Source organism: Dermacentor variabilis, chromosome 4 (assembly GCF_050947875.1).
Source record: "Dermacentor variabilis isolate Ectoservices chromosome 4, ASM5094787v1, whole genome shotgun sequence".
Taxonomy (NCBI): domain Eukaryota; kingdom Metazoa; phylum Arthropoda; class Arachnida; order Ixodida; family Ixodidae; genus Dermacentor; species Dermacentor variabilis.
This window is the reverse complement of record NC_134571.1, coordinates 23,975,463-23,992,677: the sequence shown is the minus strand read 5'-3', so window position 1 is coordinate 23,992,677 and position 17,215 is coordinate 23,975,463. Positions and strand designations below refer to the sequence as shown.

General features: G+C 52.6%; 2 protein-coding genes across 2 annotated transcripts in view; one reads left to right on the top strand and one right to left on the bottom strand.

The window, feature by feature from the left end:
- The window catches only part of LOC142578815 (uncharacterized), a 116,107-nt gene that overhangs the window by 18,343 nt on the left and 80,549 nt on the right, over positions 1-17,215 (top strand). The gene's annotated exons all lie outside the window — the stretch shown is intronic.
- ft (cadherin-related tumor suppressor fat) overlaps positions 1-17,215 on the bottom strand; it is a 116,493-nt gene that overhangs the window by 60,639 nt on the left and 38,639 nt on the right. Inside the window, exons 2-4 of the mRNA XM_075688409.1 lie at positions 15,509-16,831; positions 10,385-10,765; positions 7,326-8,543 (exon numbers count right to left, since the gene is read on the bottom strand). Coding sequence (XP_075544524.1) covers positions 7,326-8,543; positions 10,385-10,765; positions 15,509-16,831 — 2,922 coding nt within the window. The remainder of the gene's footprint in view (positions 1-7,325; positions 8,544-10,384; positions 10,766-15,508; positions 16,832-17,215) is intronic.

Sequence of the window (17,215 nt, the reverse complement as noted above, 5' to 3'; positions counted from 1 at the left end):
CACGGTTGCGAAAAAGGTTCCCGCGGCGGCCGATCGTTAATGTCCGTAACCGCGACGAACGTGCGCGTATGGTTCTCCGTCAATAAAGGCAGCACCGTTCGCTCACCGGGCGCTTGGCTTCGAAGCGCTCGAGTGGCGAGATCGGTACACGCGGTCAACCCGTTCTTTCCTTTCACCCGTTCCGGCTTGCGGCGCTATACTCTGTAACAAAGCCGGCGCTCTCAAACACACGCATCGTCCGAGTGCATTCATTCCGTATAGCGTACGCTCTGCATGAGCGTACCAACACTGTGAAACGTGCATGGGAGAGCGTTATCCAGTGAGTTATAGTTACGTCTTGGTGTAACGCCCGCTTCGAGGAGCAATGCGAAAGTATGCTGTTATATAGGCTACCGATAGGTCGAAAGGAAAGTCGCTAGACGGATAACCATTTCCGAACGAGTTACAGTCATCTTATTCCACAGTTCGACACGGCTGATTGGTTGTTACCTGGCGCCCGCCATTGCCATACCATTATTAGCGCGCTCCGGGCACTCGAATGCCATGCGACGCATCGCTAACGGCTGCATTGTGTGGAACAGTTCTCTCGTGTCAGCGGAAGCGCCTGTAAATGTGCTGGCGGAATAAAACATCGCTCTTAAGTCTCCCGAAGCTGCTCTTGGAGCAGACTCGATAAATTGTAGAAAACACGCTTTAAGTATATGTATATACCGGGACGGTTTATACGAGCGCTGAGGTTAGCGCATAATATATTGCTCGAACCAGGTTTCACTTCATCGTCCCGGCTCGCAAACTAAGGGCGGGCGAACAAGAGCGTAAGACGAAGAAAATGCCGAAGGGGGAAAGGGCGGCCTCCTAATGGGAGATAGTCAAGCGGAGACCTAATCACACCGAGGGCATGGAGCGCGATGCCGCCGAAAGCGCTTCCGCTGTAATGCGACAGTCGCGTGATAGGCTGCAACCTCCTGGCAGAAACGGAACGACCGGACCCGGCGTGGCATTTTAAGATACGACGGCGCGCGTGCATGTAATCTCGCAGCGGAAGCATCGGTGCGTCTCGCTCGCACGCCGCCGCGACGAGGTATATACGCAATGTGCCCCGGCGCTGTATACGCGGCGGAATGCCGCCTGCGTGGTGCACTATTATTTGAGCGGGGACGCTTTCCTCCCGCGGAGCCTCGGCGACTATATATATATGTATGCAGATTGGTGCGCCTTAACCAGCTACGCCTGATTACAGGGGGCGCGGTCCGCTCAATAAATTTTGCCGCGCGCGGCAAGCAAGAGTGGCGGAAGAGTGAGGGGGGAGGCCTCTGGAAGGCCGGGAGAGATAACCCGTTGTCTTCCTTAATCGCGCTCTAGAGTAAGCAAGTGGGGACGCCGAAAGTAGCAAGAAAGCTATGCGCGACGAAAGGAGCGAGTTTCTGAACGAGTGTATAAGGGTCGGTACGCCTTTTGACGAGAGACGCGCGAGGTGGCTGCAGTGGACGGGGTGGCTATTGTAACCCGTCAACTGCACGAAAGTAAACACGTAGATGGGGTGATATCTAACCATTTGAATGTAGCTTAGCACTACGTTAAGATGGATGCCAACTTGCACTTTCATGGTGATATTCGGTGGATCAGCAAAGGCATCAGCGGTTGCAAGCCTTCTTCTTATATTTTTTTATTTGCTCTTGCTCACGTGGCAACTACCTCACGCATCGTCTGAACCAATTGCATTCTAGGACTTCGGAACTCTCTTTTCGTACAAGTTCTAAAAGCAAAAAAGGAGCAGCTCGCTAGAAGCTCGGGTGTTGATGTGCAGCGTGAAAGACAGTGGCCGATTAATTCGTTAGTTTGTTTAATCGCGCTTAAACTCTTCCCGTGCCAACTTTGTTTGCTTTAAATGACCAATATCTCACGGTATCTATATGACTGATTTATTTTGAACAATTATTGCAATATCAGTAGTTCATTTGTTATTTTCTGTTGTATATTACTGTCAGCTAGTTCTTTTTTTATGTTTTCGAGTTGCAGACAAGGCAAGCCAACAGAAACATTCTTAATGAAGCGCGATATTTCTTGGAGCAGAAGCGATAATTCATCATGTCCTTATGCACTCCTGCTTCACTCTCGGATAATCGGCGTATCGCACGCGAAGTATTCCTTATACATTAATTAAGCACGCGGCAGCTCAGCATCTTCCACTGCGGATGGCTTGCCTTCGACTTCCTGACTTACTTAGCCTTCCAAACTGACACTATTTTCGCCTCGAAGTGGAAGATGCTTTTCACTTGGACGCCACCTACTATTACGTGCTGAGATCGAGGACGACGAGATGACTCGGCGCCGACCGGCGCCCTTTTCTCGGCTTACCATGATCTTAGCCGCGTCGTATTTACGACAAAGGATATCGCGGAGGTAGTATATATAATGCTTTACAAGAAGAATTAAGGAGGACAAGCAGAAAGAAAAAAAACAGACAAGAAATTTGCCGGGAAGAAAGAAACGAAGCGGTGCATCTCCACAATAACAACGACAATGAACAGCGACGCCCTCCAGAGGTCTGGCCTCACATTCCAGCCAGCGCGGAACTCAGGCGCTTGCATCGAAAAGAACGAAGCAAATGAAAGGGTTCGCGGGGGAGACGCTTTCACAGCGGACGGGACCGAAGGCATCGGAACAAGAGAACAAGCCGGCGAGGTTGGGGCTGGCAGAGAAAACCAGTATGCTGCATAGACGCTGCTGCTGCTCCAGACGTCGAAGCAGTTGCAGAAATACGACGACGCCGAAGGCAGCAAGCAGCAGCACGGCGCACGCGCTGTTGTCTCCGGCACTAGCCGCCGCAGACCTGAAGCTCTCGCGGCTTCTAGCACTGCCACTCCGGTGGAGCGAGCCTTGGCGAAACAGAGGTACGGCGTAGAACGACAGGCGGTTCCGCTATATAGTATCGCGCAGTGCAGCACAGGTTTGATGATCCGTGCGCGGGAGCGCAGTTTCCCGCCGTAGTCGGTACTGTTGTAAAGGCCATAACTAAGGTACCTGACGCACGCACTACTTTGAAATTATCTCTGAAATGGCGGTATCAGCGAAGAGAAACTGCAGGAAAAAGGCGGATCTTCGGCTTCCTCATTTTGTTCTACGAGGGCTACGTGCCGAGCAAGCTGGTACGTAATCGACTTCGACAAAAACGAGTCATAAAACTCGGAAATAAAAAGAAAAAACACGAGAAAGCGCAGGCAATGGGGCGGGAGGGGAAGTGAAGAGACAGTTCTTGTTTTAGCACCAGCAAGAACACCACGAGACTTAGGGTCGTATGAGGTCGTGGATTGCGACGGAGACTGGGAAAAGCAGGCTGCTTCATCCGCCGACGTTTCCTTGTAACTTCCTGAATAGCAACCTGCGGTCGGTGTCCGCCGTAGGACACGCCTTCCACTACGAGGTCACTCTCTGTGATCACGTGTGTTCTCAAAAAGACAACCGAAAAAGATATGCGATATCCAGATCGCGAACTTGCGAACCCAAGACAAACCGCGCGGAGGGCAACGTCTGGCACCTTCTGGACAGGTTATAATAGCAGCATAAAAAAAGAGATAAAAAAGAGAGAGAGCGCATAAAAAAAAAGAAAGAGCACGGTGCCACGCAGACACAAGGCCGTTGAATCTCGTCCGTCTTTCGCGTATTGGAGCGCCACTGGCTTCCTCTATGCACAGTACCAAACTGCACTGGCAGCGCTCGATGCCGCGACCGTGCGACGCACCTGCATACCTCAGCAGTCGAAGTACAGGAGGAGGACCTGGGGGAAACAAAACGCGGAGGCCGTGCATTGTGTGCGCGACAAAGGACGCGATTGAGGCTGCCTGCGCCGCAGGTGTGCACGGTCCTCTCGCGGCAGCACTAATAACAACAACAACGCGCCGTCTCTCGCGGTAGTTGGCGAGGATGCTATAGGGAGGGTGGCGGTCCCTCCTCACCAGCAAGTCTCCCCTCTCCCGTTTTATGCCACCCGGTAAACGTCTTCAGCGGCCAATAAATCTGCGGCCCGCGCTCGGGCTCGAAGCCTGCGGCTGACGGCTCGGCTAAGTTGTGTTTATGGGCGCACAGTGGGGGCCCCGCATTCAGCGATTCAGCGCGACACGGCCACCACCACCGTGGGAGGGTCCCGTGCGTGGCGGCGGCGCGGTTGCTGGGGCGGCGATCAGGAATGCGTGCCGCCGCCGTTGCTTTGCGCACTCGCGTTTGTCGCCACGCATTGCAGCCAGATGCAATTAGTTTCGCACCTGCCGCCGCCGCCGCCGCTAGTGACGCTGCGTTGAAGAAGGCGAAGCGGCGGAAGGTGCGAATCCACACTGGCCGCAAGTGCACAGTTCGAAAGGTTGCGGACCGCGAGAGCTATGCGAAAAACCAAATTTTCTCGTGGTGCAAGAGCGGCGAAGAATTGAGAAGCGAATTATGAAGTTTGGCGTGCGGGCACTGTACTGCCTGCATGCGTACTCCGAATTTCTAGGTTGCGCAGCTAACTTCCTCGTGTTTGATCTTAGTGCCTCATTAAAATTTGCGGCGCCTTATTCCTCTAAATTTAATCGTGACTTAGCTGCATCATCTATATTAAGCGAAAATTCTGAGATTCAGGTGCACATATAGTGAGCATTTTTACTAATGAAATTGGGACAACAGCGGCTATATACAATTCTTTTCCCGCTCAGAGACTGAAAATCGGAGCAACCGTGGTAGCAGCAGGTTATAAAAGTCGCTGTCTGAATTAACGCTTCTTGCTTGACCATTTTTCGTTGATGTGTATCAGTGCACGATGCTAATCTAAAGTTTCGGCTGTGCGGAGAGCTGAAACGTAAAACTCGTTTGCCCTTAGCAAGCATAAAGGTTTTGCGATTAACCATGTGAAGGAATGAGGCTGACTATGGCACAGCTACGGCCAGCAGCTCGCACTATCGAACGCTTAATCAAGGTAGCGAGGAAGTAACACCTTCGCTGTTATTGCAAAGAATGGGAACGAATAACAAGAAGGTATCCCCACAGAAAGAGATAACAAGAGTGGCACCTCTTGGACAAGCGCGCGCACGCTCCACGAGCGGACTGTAAATGCCTGGAACAGCATGGACGACCTATATGCATTAATTGAACTCGCTCATCTATCACTTAGTTACATTCCTTCCTCGTAGCAACGTCGCTTACTAGAGAATAGACCGGCAGCAATGGGCGTGCGTTGAAACTGGGTCACAGTTGTTGCGTACCAGGCGCACGTTTCCGGACTTTCTACAGGCTAAGACCACATACAGGTCGTTTTTTTTTTTTTTTCAGCTGCACCAAATTGTTAAAATTGGCAAAATATAAATCACGGTAATGTTTACCATTAGAGTGTACAGATTGGCGGACTCTAGACACAGAGCAATTGCCGCACTTACGTGCGTAATTAGCGAAGTTACGGTAACTAACTTTCTAATTATCAACAATGTGTGGCTACAGCAAATGAGTGCTTTGGGGCCCGTCCTCGACATTACCTATCCGAACGATCAAATTTTGAATAGCGGATGTCATGTGGGAGCTACGCAAACAATTAGTTCCCCTTGGCGGGCTCCTAAATTGAAACCGAAACTGGCTGCAAAAAGAGCGTCTGTGTCGTCGATGTCGAAGCTTGCGTTATCTCTTTGCTGCCTGCGGCGTCGGCCTAGCGCTTCAGTGCCGGCCGTCCGCCAAATTTACTTCGTCATTCCGTTGGGTCCCTGACATGGCATTTCGTCGGTGGAAGTGGATGCGTGGTGCCCAACTGAATGACGAAGCAAATTTGGCGGCCCGCCGGCATCGAAGCGCTATAGGCCAACGCTGCAGACAGCAAGGAGATAACGCAAGCTGCTCGCGGGCCGGACCGGTGATGACCTCGGAGACGTGACAAAAAGCAGGGGGGACATCGATGACACAGACGCTTTTTCCTGCCAGTTATGGTTTCAAGGAGCCTGCCAAGGGGAACTAATTGTTCGTGTAGCTCCCACACGAAATACGCTATTCGAAATTTGGTCGTTGGGATAGGTAATGTCGAGGACGGGCCCTAAAGTACTAATTGTTGGTAATTAAAAAGTTAATTGCTCTGTATCCATACGCTGCCTGCCCGTACATGCGAATGGTAAACATAACGTTACCGTGATTTATATTTCTCTAAATTTAAAAATTTGGTGCAGTTAAAAAAAAAAGAAGAAACTCTGTACATACTCCGTTCTTTTTGCATTTTTGGTAAAGATCGCAAGGTGGAGCAGTGTAGATGAAACGACATAGCAAGTAGAGATACTTCCTGCGTCTAAACAGAGAGCAAAGAGAAGATCCTATAGTGCGTCTAGACTCGACAACGTAATCTCGCAGATGCCTCTCTCCGAGCGCAACTCCATTGACGTCTTCGTGATGCCCAGCATCTCGACGCAGGAGACCAGTGGTATCGCTATAGACAAGAGGGGCGGGTAGTTAGTCGTACAAACTCCAAGTATATAACTGCCATCCCACCGTTGCCGAAATTCTCACGCTGCCATTGACGTCTATTGGGAGAGGAGAACTAAAGCGACCCCGTACCCCCTCCCCATTACTCGCCTACGTCCTCGAAATAAATCCCGGCCACGGCGCTGCGGCAGATTGAAGGCGTGCCTTAAAGCCGAAAGCAGGTTTTGGCCATAACCGCACGCGCTTCCTCCTGCATACGCCTGTCTCGGCTACTTTCATCAACGGCAGACCATTGACCTTCAGTAAAGAAATTGCGTTTGCCAAATGTCATTTAGCTTTCGTGTGTTCACTTGTTCAGCTAATTGTGAAGAACACTTGTCACTTAAGAAAGTAAACTACAAGAACAGGTACAGCCGCTTAGCGAAACTGGCGTCTATCAGTCATTATACTTTTAAAAGAAAGCCTCGCTTTTCATTAAAAGTAAAACGTCGCCATTCTCCTTACCGGTGGAGTAAGCACCAAGTATGATATGCTTAATACGCTGCAATTAGCTGCGGCTAACAATTTCTGTATGATAAATAAGGCCTGAAGATATGAGTCTGTATCTGGAATGTGTTAGCGCGAACTGGACCTGTTCGTGCGTCGCAATTTTGAGTTCCCCAAGCTGGACCGTTATGGCAAAGAGAAAAGGAAAACGGAGTAAACTACGTCACATAAACCCACATATTCTTTTCTACATTACGACAACACACACGCGCGAGAAGTGTGCACATGCTGCAGTTGAGAATAAACATAAACGCGGTTACTCTCTCCTTCGGCATTGCGGGAGGTACACAGTGCGCGAGTAATTCTCGTCCACCACTTTCCGCCGTTAAGAAGCAAACATTGTGTTCACTCACCGAAGCCTTGGCAGTCCTGGGCACCTTGGCTGACGCGTCGATGGCGAGGAGCTCCAGCTGGAAGACGTCGCTGCCGGCTTCCCGATCGAGCGGCGCCGCCGTGGTCACAAGTCCAGAGTCGCGGTGCACGGTGAACCGGCGGCCAGCCAGCGCTCCGGAGGCCGCCGCACGCACGGAGGTAAGAAAGTACTGCACGCGACCCTGCGGTGTTCCTTGCGCCCGCACCGAAAGCACGCTGGTGCCTGCCGGCTGGTTCTCGGGTACCGTGGCCGAATAGTGGGGTGCCGAGAAGGCGGGCAGTGGCTGCGAACGCTTGTTGGCGCCGAGCACGGTCAGGTGAACGCGCGAGGACTTGCGCTGCGACGGCACCGCCTGGTCCGAAGCCTGGACGGCCAGCGAATAGGACACAGCCGGCCGGCTCACGGCGCGTAGCAGGGACAGGTCGCCCGTGGTGCGGTCAACGGCGAAGAGGCTCTTGTCACCGTCGACCAGTTCGTACGTGACTTGACCGTTGGCGTTGGCGTCCGCGTCCACGGCCTCCAGCCTCATGACGACGTGGCCCTTCTCGGAGTCCTCCGGCAGGATGCCGGCGTCGACTGATACGAAGGTCGGCGCATTGTCGTTGACGTCCTCCACGATGATGGTAACCGTCTTGTGAGACGAGAGGCTCGGGCTGCCCTGGTCGGTGGCCGTCAGCGTGAGCCGGAAGGTGTCGCTGAACTCGCGATCGATCTCGGCCGCCGTGAAGACCACACCGGAGTCCTGGCGCACGCTGAAGTGCGCGCCCGGCGGCTCCTGCGACGTGATGGCGTACGTCAGCTTGCCGTTGGCGCCGGCATCGCGATCCACGGCGGTGACCGTAACGACCGGCGTGTGCAGGGGCAGGCCTTCTTCGATCTGGCGGACGATGGCGACGTTGGCGAATTGCGGCGGGTTGTCGTTCACGTCGAGCACGCGCACGGTGAAACCCACGGACACCGCCTGGCGCGGCGAGCCCCCGTCGCTGGCGCTCACGTTGAGCTGGTAGACACCCTGCTGCTCGAAGTCCAAGGGTCGGTCCAGGAAAAGTGCGCCTGTAACGCTATCCACTTTGAAGGCCTCCTTTACGTTGCCCGAGGCGATGGAAAAGGACACTTCTCCGTTGAGGCCCAAGTCGCGGTCGGTCGCCGAGAACCGGTGCAGCTCGTAGCCGATCGGAGTGGTCTCCGGCACGTCCGCCTGGGCGAAAACATTGGCGCATATGAGACACTGTGACGGAATCGTAAGCTATGCACCTTCAAGTGCTTGATAGCCAAATGCTCCAGGGTTGGAAGATTTCGCATATAAGGAAAGCATGATTCCGCTTTGGGGAGACGCGTGGTATCAGTGTACAAAATCATGTGATATACATCATAAGTATATATAGCAAATAACAGTGCATTATACACAAGAGACGACCGCGCAGCGCCCTGTCTGTCTCGTTTCTGCGGTCGTTTCTTGTCTATAACGCGTTGTGATTTACCTATATCATGAAATAGAAGAAAGATGAACAGAAAGTACGTTTCTGAAGTGGAAGGCGCGCAATTCCTGCGGATTGCAACGTGAAGCATGCAAGGACGAGAAAGACTGCCGTATGATGTATTCTTGCGTTCTTTCGCATACGTATACGTTACGCATAGGCTGTATGTACCTTGAGTATTTCGCATTACATAAGTATGCATTACGTAAGCCGCACAATTCCCGCCACCCCTTTTCATTTTTCAACGAAGATTTATCACGATATCTGCAATGACGCCTGTATCTAAACAACGTTCGGTCTTGGCACGTCGTTCAGAACAGTGTTCTTAGAGCAAAAGACGTGTTCCTGTTTGCGACAATGACCACAGCTACATCAGCGGTCCCAAACATGCGGCTCAGCAACCGTGTGTATACACTTAAGGCTTTTCTGGACATTTAACTTCCCCATCATAGGTTCCCCTAAGCATTTAAAAAATACTCTTATCCGCCCCTGGATATCAATCAACGTTTCTAGAGGATATTCTTGTACAACGTATACGCAGTCCAATTTCTTAAGCGAGTTTGATGCCTCTTTTAACTGTGAAGTCTTGAAAACTGTGAGGAGGACTGACAACTGGCCAGTATGTGTTATGCGATGTTGATGAAAATGAAATGACCATGATTTATAGTGATAGAATCCAGCACGTTGTTCGCGATTTAAGTAGGAATTATAATTTTAAGTTGGCAAAGAAAGTCTCAAAAACCAGTAAGTGGCGAGGCCTGGCGGTGAAATCTTGGTACCTGGGATGTAGTCTATGAGATTACTGTACGTAAGTCGGCGGTTTTTAAACACAATTGCATTTGCTGTATTATTAGGCACTTGCGCTCGATTTTATGCTTCGGAAGTCAAAAGCGCACGCATGGCTACGGCAACACGCTGAACTGCGCATCACGTGTAAAAGCGTCGTTTCGTTTTCGACCCGATCAGTTTCGTTTTTACTGGTTAAATACCAGAGCAGTTGGACAGGAAACCACGAAAACACATAGCTCCTATCGAAGAAATACTTTAACACTTCGGAAAACTTGAATCGCAGGGACATCATAACCAAAATAATACTTTCTCACAGTTACGGCCGCACTTGTGTGCCTCCTACTAATGCCGGCGTACAATCACTATCGCACCCAGCTATCACTTTCAGCACGCTTCCAGTGAACGACTACGTCCTCCCTGCAGATCTAAAAATTCTGATAAAAAATGTTCCACGGCGTTTTCCGCGTTACCACTTTATGATTAGACACTCTGACCGGTAAGCTTTCCATCGCATAAAAAAAATAGGTACCATGAAAATTGGTTGTCAGTCCCTTTAACTGTGAAGCTGGAGGGCTTTACCCAAGAGAGAAGTCTAGATAAGAGCTGTCAAGCTACGAACCGGTCAGACAGACAGTTATAAGCGTTGGCTCATGGACGGTAAATTCGCCAAGCCCCTATACTGTAATTTACACATAACGAGGGCCTCCACGCTCTTGTTTAAATACACACACGAAAGAAACTGCAAGTGATCCGACAGCACGTCGATTCTCACTCTGAGGGCTCCCAGCGCGAACTCCGGCGCATTGTCGTTCTCGTCGAGGACCTGCACGAGCACCGTGGCTGTGGCCGTGTGCTGCAGCTCGGCCCCGGTGTCCCTGGCGATGACCAGGAGCGTGTAGGCTCCGGCCGCCTCGCGGTCCAGCGGCGCCGCCAGGCTGAGCTGGCCCGAGGCCTCGTCGATGCCGAACGCGCCGGCCTCGTTGCCCGCGGCGATGGCGTACAGCAGCTCGCCGTTGCGTCCTTCGTCGGCGTCCGTGGCGCTCACGCGGGCCACCGTGGTGCCCGGCGCGGCCGCCTCGGACACGCTGGCCCGGTAGCTGGGCCGCGAGAAGACCGGCGCGTTGTCGTTCACGTCCGTGATGCGCACCACCACCTGCGCGGGACCCGGCGATGTATAGATGGCGCACTTCGGCCTCGAGGGCTGGAACAGAGCTATGTAACCAGTCTATATATTCAGGTGGGAGTCGAGCGAAAAAGCCAACGCGAAGAAGCTGCTCCTTTGAACGCCGATGAGTAGCGCGGACAGAACCATAGTTGTATGTGTCTGCTTTTTGCCTGGAGGGACGCCAACTCATTTGTCGGAGATAAAAGTGGTTTGGTTTATAGTGTATATAGCGAAAACACAGGATGGACTGTGGCGAGGCGAAACAGAACTGGCCCTGCGTGCTGCCCTAAATAGAACTTGCACGAACTAACCCACTATATATATGTGATCACCACTTTCTATGGTGAACTCCCTTTATAGTTTACATGGTTCCAACAACGTCAACCATGTATATCTCTAGGCGTTTAAATTGTCTGCCTGTCTTCATTGCGTACTTCTTCTTTATTTTCTGTATTCTGTCCCCATTGAACATGTAAACACAACAGGCTGTCCAAGGAACATTACTAATCCACATTAGTCATAGGCGCTTGCTTGCTGTTTAATGTATGGTCAGGAGCGACGCTGAAAGTCTAAGCTATAAGAACACATTAAACCCTTTGATCGTATGTACACTGGCGTAATAGCCACGAAAGGTTGAAAAAACCCGCCGCTTCTTAATTACTCAAAGCACGGAGACGCTGGATTAGGCTTTATGTTCTCCGCTTTGTCTCACTTCATCGAAATAACGGTTCGCATCCCCCTACAGAAGTCGCGACACTTTCATTAATCTGTACTTTCCTTGGCTAAAGGTAGGTCCGATGTGTACATACGGGAGCAAAAGTCTAGAGACCGTGCCATCAGCAACACGTTAAGAAATTTTCTACCGCAGCTGCGCATCGTGGAATTGTCTCAGTGTATTTGTCGAACAGGCGCAAGTGGGCTGAAGTACTTGATTTCACGCTGGATGCCTAGGCTGGAGAGAGAGAGAGAACAAAAAAGAAAAAAAAGAAAGAAAGAAGAGGGAGAGCGAAAAGACAAAAAAATCGCGGAATCTACTGTCTCTAGACTTTTGCTCGCGTCTGTACCACTTTGCTTGATAAGGCCTTCACCTGCGCCCATATTCATAAGAACCTCTTACGCTAGAACTGTTCTTAAGACAAAATTCTAGCCACTTCTGATGCTGGACATATCATTAGCGGAAGCGGACAACCAAAGGCAAGCTAGCAGCACTTACAGAAAGCTTTGTGAATACGAGCCCTGGCTAGCTATGCAGGATGCCCCGAGTTTCTCGCTCGCCTGAGTACGTTATATGGACGGCAGTCCGTGAAGAAATACAGCGCGGAATGTGCGAAAGCAGCAGACGGTAAAATATCGAGATAAAGCCACGTATATCGACACGAACGCACCCTGCGCACGCCGCTTCCGCCGTTTCAGACGCAGAAGACTGGGCAAAGTTACGTGCCGCGCCGCTTATCGTTATCAACACAGTATCGCAAACCGTGACTGTCCCGCTGTCTATCTACACACTCGCGTAGGCCGCTTGCCATGGCTTTCGGGGACACAGCGCGGGCATGTCTCCTCTTTGGGACAATATCTGTCTATCCACCTGTCTCTCGCGGTACAAGACATATTGTAATAAACTGAAAATTATTTTAAAGCATATTTAGTGCCCACCTTGCACATTTTGAAATGCTTATAAACTGCCATAAAGTGCGTAATAAAAATACAACAGAAAGCTTTTTTTTTTTGTTTTGCAATAGCTTACTTGCACAGGTAATGCACTGGGTGGAACGATAAACAAATGAAACAAGGCACCGATGATTTGACCACGTGACTCCTTGTTTTTCGACCGCCCATGAGGTGTCGCCCATGTGATGATAACCTAAGAGTGAATCTACATAAGCCAATAAAAGAGGAGGCGTGCCGAGGATCGAGTTTTATGTCTTGACGCCATTATAGCTCATTCATATTATAGGGCGTCACCACAGAGCGGAGATCCCGAATTTTGTCGAACTCCGGCCTCCCTGCATATAGTACCCCATGAGGCCTAATTCACAAAGCTTTTCGTTCGTATGTGCTGTTTGCCATTGCATAGCCGCTTTCGTTTGGAGCAGTGTTATATTACGTATATGCCACCAACGACTATTTATTATCGATTATCGATTTTCTGCTGACGGTTCCAATTTCTGGCGCACGCATCGAAGGTGGAAAAGGCTGAACTTCCTGCCAGACCAGCACGAGCAACCGCTGGCTTCAGCGAGCTTCTGCCAAAGATGGCAAACCAGAGTGCACTCCTGAGGGAGGCGGGCAACCACACACAATGCGCTGCGACACGAAAATGATCGCGAAGTCAGCTTCTGCAGTCGAGTTCGACTGACCAAATGCTTTGTTGAGTTCAAGAGTAAATAGGTAAACACAAGAAATACGCGGTGTGACACGTAGTGTGCATTGCCATGCACCTATCAAGGTTGAAACGCGTGTGCGCTTGGGTTTCATCCCAAAGGATAGCAGCACACCCGTAAGAGTTAAGAGGAAGGGCAATTCAGTCTAAGCCTCCAGGTGTGTTATTTGTTTCGCTGCCGTGCGTGTCGTCTAGTTCTTTCCTTTGTCCTACTAGTGCGATGCAAAGCAAGCAAACTTCAAACGCCCCTTAAGTGGTTGCCTGACTTGGATACTAGAAAAAGAAAAGAAAGGCAAAAGGGCTGACGCCGGGAACGAGAGCAAATAAGAAGCACAAGCTACGTATATGTCTGATCGGGAAGGCACTGCACTCTGACTTCTTCGAAAGACAGCAGGGAACAGTTTGCAGAGCACTTCACATCTAGACCACCCAAGCTCCTTGCGAGCCAAAATTTGAACGGGTCTGTTGCGTTGCCTTCGGCTCTTTGCGGCGCTTACAATAACCGTGCGCCGCCAAGGCCCAAAGACAATCGGCCATTTAATGAACCCGCAAAGCTTCGGTTAAGGAGTGCACCGTCTGACATCGGTGACACCAATGTTGGTGCGCACTCCAATGTGCAAGGAAATGAATTTTCAGTGTGCACGCTAGCTGGCTCTTTAGTTGGAAGAAAAGAAGGGGGGGGGGGGGAATAACCGAGAGGTACAGACGATAAGAGACTCGTAACACGCGTCTGACAAGGAAGGCCCCACACCGGCGTCTACTGAAGACAGCGAAAGAAGAGTAGCTGGACAGCTGCTGACAAGACCACCCAAGACCCTCACGAGGTCACACACAAGCCCTGTCACAAGCGTCTCTATTTCTGGTGTCATCGTCGCGGTTGTCGTGCGCTCTTCACTTACTGCAGCACGGTGGGACAAGTCTTGTACGTACGTGACAGGAAACATATTCCACAGAGTCGCCATGCACAACCACATTAGCGCAGTCAAGCATCGAAGGAAAAGTGAGTGCGTGACACGCTCAGCTGAGGAATACAATGCAAGCTGCAAAAACAACGGGAACAAAAATGAATAAGCAAATGAGCTGCGCGGCGGGGCGGAAATCGCCGCGGATGCGTACCGAAGTGGCTGTTTAGGGAACACAAAGCAACCAGAGAGAACGCTATTAGATAACATCCCCTTCCTTTCCTGTTCTTTTTACTCGTGCTTTTCTTACTTTTTCATTTGAGACCCGAACAGCGAGTGACAGCATTGGACCTGCCAATTTTCTCCTGCGTGTGTGATTCCCCGGCTTGATATTTCTTTTCTCCGGTTCCTGCCTATCATGCTCTCTGAAAGGGTATCATTAGTGGAAGGGCCGGGTCGAGGGGAGTTGGCCCATACCGGTGCGGGATAGCCGCGCGCGCGTGTGTGTGTATACGACCCCGAGTGCGGCTATCTGGCTGATGTGGCGAAGGGCGCACGAAAGCCAGCCGCGCGCAGCAGAGCTCGGCCGGTGGAATCGCCCACGATACACACCGCGGCGGCGACAGTGCAGCGCGCCTGTTTGCCGCCGCGATCCCGTGCACGAGACAATTTGGAACGGGCGTTGACGCGAGTGCGCGCACTCGTCACGACCGCCGCGGTGTCCTGCCCCTTCCGTGGAGTAAGCGAGAGAGGAGCGCCGTCGGTCGGTCCATGAACCGTCGTCGGCGCTCCGTCGTCGACAAAGAAGGCTAGGCGGCGCAGTGCGCATGCAGCCCACCATTCTCTGGTTCCTTTCCTCCGCCGCCATCCACTTCCCCTTCACCGAGCCTCATCGCAGTAGAGCGAATGGAGCCGCGCACACATATGGTCGGTCGCCCGTCCTGTGCGAGATGGGCTTTTTTCCTTCCTTCTCTCCCGCCGCCGTGGTGGTGGTTTGCGGTGATGTCTTTGTCCCCGCGGGGAGAAGTGGAGATGCGGAATTACGCGCTGTTTTGCGCAACACTGGCTCTATCGAAGGCGCGGGCAGTGCTGCGAAACCAGGCAGAAACGCCATGCTCTGCTCAAATTCCGAGTCTGATGTTCTGCGCTACTCCAGACCATCGGGTGGATACATATCCGGGGCGATCTATATTTGGGTCCACACTGAGTGAACTGGCTATCACTGGCTAGATGGTACGTACGACAGCTCGGCTTGGAGTCGCTGTCTCTCAATATGCAGCCGTCTGTACTGCGAAGCGGTACCAATATGCGATCACCCTGATAAAGGTAGAAGTTGATCGCCATGGATTAGGCTCTGCCACACTGCTCAAAAGCTTGAGGCAGGTTACGCACGACGCAATGGGAAACAAAGTCGCCAGTGCTCCCACAGGCTTTGCAGTCAACACTCACCTTTGCTTCACCGCGCAGCCTGGTGATGCCAGAGTCGAGCACCACGGCGTCCATGGTGATGGAGTCGTGGCCCGTCAGTGCGAGCAGCTTCTCGCGGTCGAAGTAGCGCAGCGAGCGCACGAAGCCCGTGCGCGGATCGACAACAAAGTCGTTCTCGTTGGACGCCAGCGAGAAACTCAGTTCCGCGTTGCGTCCCCGGTCGCCGTCCTCTGCAGTCAGCTTGCCGACGTGCGTGTCCGGCGGCTCGTTCTCGGCCAGCGAGAAGGTGAACGTGGCGTTGTCGAACGCCGGCGCGTTGTCGTTCTCGTCGAGCACGTGCACGAGCAGCGAGACGGCGGACGAGCGCGGCGGCTCGCCGTGGTCTCGCGCCACAACCGTGAGCGCGTACAGGTCGCGCCACTCGCGGTCCAGCGCCTTTTTCACGTACACAGTGCCATCGGGGAACACTCCGAAGCGGCCTTCGTCGTTGCCCTCCGAGATCTGGTACGAGACGCGTCCATTATCGCCATGGTCGGCGTCCCAGGCGTGCAGCGCGAAGAACCGCTCGTTGACGCTCGTCAACTCGAGCAACGACGTCTCGTACGAGGGCCGCTCGAACGTCGGTGTGTGGTCATTCACGTCCTGCACCGTCACCACGAGCTTCTGACGCGACGTGAGCCGAGGCTGGCCTCGGTCGCTCACCGTCATCTCGAGGGCGAACTCCTTGCCGGCCTGCAGCCTGACGGGCTGCAAAAGCCGCAGCATGCCGCTGCCGTGCTCCACGGCAAACAGGGCCGCGGGCCCCGAGGCGAGTGCGTACTCGAGCTCGGCGTTTACACCGTCGTCGGCGTCGCTCGCGTCGGGCACGTACAGTTCGAGGCCTGGTGGCCAGCTCTCGGGGACGCCTAGGCGCACCAGGGCCTGGGCGAAGCGCGGCGCGTTGTCGTTCACGTCGCGCAGCGTGACCGCGACACTGGTGCGGGCGAAGAAGGACAGGGTGTTGGCAACGACGCCCAGAGTGAGCCGCTGGCTCCGCTCTCGGTCCAGGGGCGCGGCCGTGCTGAGGACTCCGGTGAGCGGGTCTAGCCGGAACCAGCCCTGCGGGTCTCCGTCCACGATGGAGAACCGGGCGCGGTCAACCTGGTCCGAGCGCTCCAGCGACAGGCGGCCCAGCTCTCGCCCCAGGCTCGGTTGGGCGCCGTCTTCGTCGATGGAGAAGCTGTAACCCTCGGCCGGGGACCGAAAGCGTAGCGGCGCCGCGCGACCAGCCTCCCGTACGAAGACCACCACGAGCGCCGTGTCTTGGCCCTCGCTGTCGTGGCTGTTCGGATGCCGAGCCGCCACCTGCGCAATAGTTACGGTGAACATTAGTCTCTCTTTGGCAACAGTGAGAATACACACCACTACAATCCCACGCGTTCGCAGCCATCAACACGTGCTCATGGGCATGGCGACGTGTGGCATTTCGAAGGAAAGATAAACGCATGATAAGCAAACTGAAACAAGTAACAGAATAATTGAACGTAAAATGTCACATCCATTGATAATGAATATTCATACGTGGTAGAAATTAGGTGACGTATTCTCGCAGAATGTTCCGAGGTGTACCAGAAATGAAAATGCCACTTTCACTCGAAGAAATCGACGCTGCATTGGCGACTTTGTTCTTCGTCACCGTGGACCAGATTCACAATTCAAGTCACAAGCTTCCTGGAGTTCAAGTGCCTT